This window comes from Phaethon lepturus, unplaced genomic scaffold, assembly GCF_000687285.1.
Source record: "Phaethon lepturus isolate BGI_N335 unplaced genomic scaffold, ASM68728v1 scaffold1984, whole genome shotgun sequence".
NCBI lineage: Eukaryota > Metazoa > Chordata > Aves > Phaethontiformes > Phaethontidae > Phaethon > Phaethon lepturus.
Genome location: NW_010532502.1, coordinates 121,297 through 128,962, shown reverse-complemented (window position 1 = coordinate 128,962; position 7,666 = coordinate 121,297). Strand labels below are relative to the sequence as shown.

At 37.9% G+C, this 7,666-nt stretch overlaps 1 protein-coding gene across 1 annotated transcript in view; it reads left to right on the top strand.

Annotated features, from left to right (window-relative positions):
* TDRD3 (tudor domain containing 3) overlaps positions 1-7,666 on the top strand; it is a 51,137-nt gene that overhangs the window by 537 nt on the left and 42,934 nt on the right. The window contains exon 2 of the mRNA XM_010284838.1: positions 1,805-1,946. Within this exon, the coding sequence (XP_010283140.1) occupies positions 1,805-1,946 (142 nt within the window). The remainder of the gene's footprint in view (positions 1-1,804; positions 1,947-7,666) is intronic.

The window sequence follows — 7,666 nt, the reverse complement described above, 5'->3', positions numbered from 1 at the left end:
GCAGGAATGTCACAGGGCTGACACACCTAATGTAATGCAAGTAGTGCTCTTTTACCATGGGCAAGGCTTTAACTTGGATTCAATTACTAAATATTTCTTCAGTTAAAAATGAAGAGAGCCATTTACTGTTGGACATGGGTATTTTTTGTGTGTTTGGTTATGAAGATGTTGAAAATTACCTCTAGTGTTTAGTCTTTAGAGTCAGTTGTGCTTTGCTGTTCACTCTAGTTCAGATTACTTCAATTTAAAAAAAATGCAAACTTTTTCCTCTGTCTTTCTCTGCTAGCTGCCACAGTTAGATATAGGTCTTTTATACTTAATTTTTAAACGTCATCTTTTACTGTTAAACTACTCCTTCTGAGCAGGAGCCAGCTTGCAGTTTAGAGTGATGCTGTCTTAAAAGGTAGAACACTTAATGTTATTTTGATTTTAGCTTGAGACAGCAGAACTAGGAATATGCTATTCCAATGTGAGTATAAAGAGAGCAGAAAAGGAAGGCAAACAGGCTTCTGTGTAAGTAGATTCTAGATCAGAAAATACTTAAAGACTCAGTAGAAGACATAATTTGAAAGGTTTTAGATAAAAATCTCAAAAATTTCAGAGAAATCACTCTGTAATAATGATGTGAGCTCTTATTTTCAAGTACCATTGTATGAAAGTTTGTGTTGTGTGTAGTTGTTTCAGCTTTGAGGTTGGACTACTAACCTGGAATAATATGCTCTTTCAGTACATAGGGTTTCTTTAAATAAATAAATAAATATCACAATTTTCTTTTAAATTCGAAGTTCTTCATGACTAGGGTTTCCATTTACTGTTCCTCGCCTTTGCATAATTTTCATTTTTTGCCGTAGTTCGTTCTTGTCTGTTTTTTCTGATCTCATTTTCTTTGTTTTTATCAGAACAATATCAAAAAATACATTATTATTGCCACGGTTAATGCCACTAGTGCTGAAATTGGCCACCTGCACTGTGAATGTTCCTCACTGTGTGCTATGGCCCTGTGATTGCAACGATAGCTTTAGCATATTTTGAAGAGGTTTTTGTCTCTCGGTTGAATGGTTATAACTGACTGTGTCCCGTTTCTCACAAGAAGAATCATAGTTTCCAGATTGTGCTGCTTGTTATGTCTTTCAGTTGTGGGTTGGAGATGCATGATTCTTTTATGCATCTGCTGTTGTTTTTCATAGAGTAGATTAACATGAAAAGAAGGTAGGTACCTCCTTGTGGGAGTAGACCATGGAGAGCATGTGTATGCTTTCAAAGAATAGAATAATGAGAGAAGCAGCACTACGAGATGTGTGTGTTTTATCTGTGTTCTGCTACAGTCCTGTCTGTTAGTAATGTATAGAAAGCTTCTTTTCTAACAGCTCTTTGTTTCCTCCTAAGTTAAATGTCTATAACAAATGAGATGAGAAACCATCTGGAGATCTGTTTATTAAATGCATCCTAGGATAAGGAACTTAGACAACTGATTTGGAGACATATTCTGTTAGTCTAAACAAATCACACCCATAGTTTGGTATTGTTAAATTGGAATTTAACCAAACAGACAATTTGCAAACATTCATCTCAGTTAGAATTTAATTTGCAATATGGTGTTTTTGTGTAATGAATGGAAAGCATTCCAATAAAGCTATTGAAAAGTACTATGCATACTGCAGGAATTATTGCAAAGATTTCAGATGCTAATTTTTTACTACAAGATATGGCAATGTTGGAAGTACAGTAAGAGAGTTTTTTATGTTTTTGGTGGCAGACTATTAATACATGTATTTGAAATATTCAACTTTGTTTCTACTTCTAGCCTGAACACTCCACCTGGAACAAAAATTAAGCTTTCAGGAATTGTTGAAGTGAGAAATGGATTCTTGCTGTTGGATGACAGTAACACAGCAGTTCTTGGAGGTGAAGTGGAGCATCTTATAGAAAAGTGGGAATTACAAAGGGTGAGGTAACACAACTGGAAATGCTTGTCTTACAAGCATTACATTTCATGACATCAAGCTTAATGTGTTAACTGTGAAATATCGTATGAAAAACGTAGAAAACTTTACTGTCCAAATATTTTTGTGGATGAAGCCAAATATGTGTAAATAGGTCTTATGTATAAAGTGATATTTGCATGAGAACTGATTCCTTTCATAGTCTGCAAGGATTTAAAACATTAATCAAATGTATTAAACTTACTTTGGGCAATCATGGGTGGTTGCTTTCCTGAACAGTGTGTTTGGTACTAAAATATTATAGCTTGTTGCCTTTTACTATTACCATTTGCAGACTGTATATTTTTGAGGAAAAAAAAAATAGTAAGTGTGTGGAAAGTATTGAAATTGGTATTCTTAAGTATGAATTCTAGATTGCAGATTTCATCAGTGCTTTAGGTAAGTTTGTGATTAGAAAGACAAATTGGAGGTTTTAAAATCTTTCAACAAGCCATAAATATGTGTAAGCCCCTTCACTCCTTTTTAGCCTGGTTCCTGTCCCGATAGAACAAAAGTTGATGCAGGAAGACTTTTTCATACATGTTCTCACAAATAAGTAGAAATTCCTAGGGCAGGAAGTTGTGACCCTGCTCCAAACAGTCCCAGATACTTGGTTCAATATCACTACTACAGACACACATCTCTATATTTTTATATCCGTATCTCTGAAACAGAGTGGCTGCTTATGAACACTATGGTCATTTCTGTGTAAAGCACTTCTTTTACTATTGCTAAGTTTGGCACAGTTGTTTTTGTTATGGCTAGCCTTCTTTGGTGTTGATTTATTTGTTATAGATTTGAGCAAACTGGGCCAAAATTTATCTGAACATTTGAGTTGCAGTGTTCTTTCTAGGAGATTCTGTTTGTTGTCCTTTTTGTGCTTTTATAGTTGAAAACAGATTTTTAAAAACATTCCTGGTGTTAAATGAAACTGCCTGATTAAAAAGAAGGTTCTGGGACCAACAGCAGAAACCATCTACTTTTATTGTTTTTATCCATATTTACTCTAAAGTCTTCTGAATTCTCTCTCCCATTAAAACTGCTAAGTTTTAAGGTTGATGGGACGGGAAGAGGGACATGTAGAACTAACACATTCTTAAGAGTGCCAACTAATTGGTAAAAGGAGGGTCAAATAGAATCGGTTAGCTTTATTGGTGATACTTCGGACAGTCTGTTTTCATGTTTATTTTACCTGGGCTTCAACAAATAAATGTTGCTTTCTAAATATTAATTTGTTTTTGAGGTCAATGTCAAGAAATTACTCGGAACACATTCTGTTTACAAGAAAGCAAGCCATTTAATAACCATTGGCATGCTGCTGACTACAACATGTTCAGCACTTGTTAGCCGGTTTTGCTTTATGCGTTATGTAAAAGAGAGGTAACAAAGTTTCCGCTGGTTTACTCTGGTAAGACAAAGTATAGGAAGTTAACTGTTGCATATTGCTATCCTCTCAGTTCTCTGGTTCCATCTTGCAATTTGCCAGAGTATAATCATCATCTTCTTGTTGACCAGCTCACAGCACACAATCGGCATCCCAGCATAAATGTGGCTGAGTCAGATAAGCTGTGGGTGACAAGAAATCAGTTTGGACAGATGAACCTTGACCACTGGAAATCGTAGTTCCTGTTCTATATCTGGACTGACAGCCAGACAGAGAGTGCTCAAACAAGTCTGTAGAAGCCAGATACTACTTTGATAGCAGTTTCTTTGTGAACTCACTGTTTTCCTGTTCAGAAACCATTATGGAAGAGACCGGTTGACAAATAAGCAAGATTGTTATACTGTCAAAGATATTTGAGTGAGGGTATTGCCACTCCTTGTCTAGTCTAACTACTGAAACTTAAATGAAATGCTGAACTGTGTTAGCATAAAAAGACAGAAAACCTGTATTTGTGTGACTGTTTAAAGTCATGTGTTTTGAAGGCAGTTTTTTTTCTTCTGTCCACTGTAATGTCTGAGAAGTGTTACTTGGACTTCTTCTGTGGATGATGATACAAGTTTCTTTTATACTTACTAAAAAAGTTAGTACTATTAAGTCAAATAATACTAGAAAACTTTATAATTAAAGCCGTTTGTCCAGTCTTAAACTATTGCCCTTGCATCTCTCTGTCAGATTCTAGTTGCATAGTTGCATTACAGTTTTGTTCCATTCAGAATGATGTTTGCAATTGCTTTTGGGAGGAATCAAGTTTTAGTAATGAAAGATTTGCACTACAAACACAGTTTATGTAGAACAAATGCAGTATTATCACACTGCAAATGTAGTTCGTGTGGAATAAATGTGTTCTTTGTAGCATTCAGTTTTATCATAAGGTAATTCTTAGATTAGAATGTTCAAGTTTTTTTAATTGTCACTGTTTAAGTGACAGTAAATAAATAGGAAGGAGTAAATGTGAATATTACGATGTGATCTTTTTTTCTAGACTTTTTGAAAATCTAAGGTAATGTGTCATGGACTTCTTTAGGTGAGAATACAGTTCCACATAATTATTGCTGCATAGTGTTTCCAGTGTTCAGGTCATGACTGCTGTTTCAGTTGGTGAGGATTGCTGATACAGTTATGAAAGAAGAGTACTTTAAATTTCTATTAATCAAAAATATCAGATGATTTGTAAGTGAAGGATGAAACAAATTTTGCTGAGATGATTAGTAAGACTGTTTGGTAGGCCCTTAGATATTTTTAAAAAATAGAATCTGTCAAATTACGTATTATCTAAAAGTAAAGTACTCCCCTATACTTAATCGTTCTTCTATTTTGTTGAAGATGAGACTAAATATTGAGGTTACCTGATGGGGAAAGGGAGTGGTTCTATGTATATGTGAAAAATTCATACTAGAAAGAGGTGTAAGGGGATAATAGTATATACTATCTAGAAGTTAAGTCTCACACTGTAAACCCTTGTTTATTAAGAGATTCCCTAGGAAATATTTTTTTTAATGTCACAATCCAAATACAGCAGAAGGGGTAAAAGAAGCGTACTAAATGTATGAATAATGGAGTTTATTGTAAATAATAGTTACTGCTCTGCTACAAGCAAATTTAATTTTAAGTTAAAAAATACTGTACTTGTTGCCAGTTTGCTTTTTATTTGGTGCAGATTATAATTTAATTTCCAGAGCATTTGTTCTTATGTCTCGGCAGATGGTGCTACTTGAGAAGAAAGTGTCAAGGCTGTTATGTACCATTAGGCGGAGTTCTTTTGTTCTGGATAAAAATTTTTCCAATAGATTGTTATGATTAAAAATCCATGTACCTAAATGTTAGTAAATATGCAGTCAGTTTTTAAGTGCTTTTTTGCTATTTGCCAAATTACATGTTTGAACAGTCGTTTGGAAGAGTCTTTATCTTGTATTTGTTTCCTTGATTCTGATTTGGGAAAGAAAAAGAAAAAAAAAAAAAAATCTGACCTTAAACTTAAGCATGTCCTTCCTGACTAAAGGACATGGGGAACTAACTATGATCAAATGATCAAGTTCTTAGGTTATCATATAAATACTTCAATTATAATTTGATTCAGTGCTGGAGTTCATTCCAGAATTGCCTATGTTTCTCTACATCCAAACAAAAAAGTGTAGGGTTGATTTTACCTACAGCCCCTACCCTGGGGAGGCAAAGTGGCTTGGCAGTACTTGTACTGTGCTGCTTGAGTTAATAGATATGGGAAGGTATGAGCATGCTACAGTGGTCAGCCCTTGGTGAACACACAATTCTAAGGCAGCATTTTAAGTGAACTGATTGAAACCAAAGCAGAAAAAAGTTATGATTTCTGCACTCCTACATGCTTTGTTTTGACTAATTTATTGAATACTTTAAGAGTGTTTTTTACTCCAAGGCATGAGGAGAAGGATTTTAAATTTTTTTTTCCACCCTTGAAAGGAATTAATAACCATAAATTATTTAGAAAATGGTCTTTGATTCCAGAATAAAAGTAGTTAACTTGGCTACAGTCTGTTCGGAAGCGACAGGCAAGGAAGGAAGAATGGAGGCAGTGCCTCCAAAGTGGTTGGTGTCTACTACAGGCCACCTGATGAAGGGTAGTCTGTTGATGAAGCCCTCTTACTCCAGCTGCAGGAGGCATGGCGCTTGCAGGCTCTTGACCTGCTGGGGGACTTCAGCCACCCCAACATCTGCTGGAAAAGTAGGATGGTGAGCTGTAAGCAATCCAGGACACTCCTGGAGTGCATGGAGGATAACTTCTTCAGCCAGGGAATACAGCCCTACTAGATGGAATGTGATACTGGTCATGTTGGTCACCAATGCAAGTGAGCTAATCGGTGACATAACACTAGAGGCAGCCTGGGCTGCAGTGATCGTGCACTGGTGGAGTTGGCAGTCGTGAGGGATATGGGGCAGGTGAAGAGTGAAGTTAGGACCCTGAATTTTATAAAAGCAAACTTCCAGTTATTCATGGAGTTAGTTAATAGGACCCCCTGGGAAACTGCCCTCAGGGACAAGGGAGCAGAACAGAGCTGGCAGATCTTTAAGGATGCTTTCCATAGTGTAAGAGCTCTTGATCCCCAGATGTAAGAAACCAGGAAAGGAAGGCAAGAGGCCAGCATGGCTGAGTTGAGACCTGCTGATCAAAGCAAAGGGCAGGAAGGAAATGCACAGGCAGTGGAAGCAGAGACAAGTATCCTGTGAAGAATACAGTGACGATGCCTGGTTGTATAGGGATGAGGTCAGGAGGGCCAAGGTGTGGCTGGAGCTGAACTTGCCAAGGGATGCAAAGAATAATAATGAGGGCTTCTACAGGTATGTCGGTGAGAAAAGGAAGGTCAAAGAAAGTGTACCCCCTTTGATGAGCAAGACTGGCAGACTGGTAACAGTGGATGAGGAGAAGGCCAAGGTACTCAACAACTTCTTTGCCATAGTCTTCACTAGCAGTCTCTTTCCACAGATCTTGAGTGGATGGACTGTAAGAAAGGGACTGGAGGAGCAAAGTCACTCCCAGTGTAAGAGGAGATCAGGTTTGAGACCACCTGAGGAAGCTGCACATGCACAACTCTATGGGACCTGATGAGATGTATCCCAGAGTCCTGAGGGAATTGGCTAATGTAGTTGCCAAGAAACTCACCATGATATTTGAAAAGTCCTGGCAGTCAGGTGAAGTCCCTGGAAACTGGAAAAAGGGAAACATTGCACCCATTGTTAAAAAGGGGTAGCAAGGAGGGCCTTGGGAATGACTGACCCATTGCCCTCCCCTTTGTGCCTGGGAATATCATGGAGCAGATCCTCCTAGAAGCTATGTTGAGGCACACGGAAGACAGGGAGGTGATTTGAGACAGCCAGCATGGTTTCAGCAAGGGCAAGTCCCGCCTGACCAACCTAGTGGCCTTCTAGGCTGGAGTGACCACATCAGTGGACAAGGCAAGAGCTACTGATGTTACCTATTTGGACTTCTGTAAGGCCTTTGACATAGTCCCTCACAACATCCTTCTTTCTACATTGGAGAGATACGGATTTAATGGGTGGACTGTTGTGTGGATGAGGAATTGGTTGGATTGTCATGTCCAGAGGGTAGTGGTCAATAACTCAATGTCCAGATGGAGATTGATGATGAGTGGTGTCCCTCAGGGATCTGTATTGGGACCCATATTCTTTAATGTCTTCATCAATGATGTAGTGGGTTTGAGTGCACCCTCAGCAAGTTTGCAGATGACACCAAGCTGAGTGGTGCGGA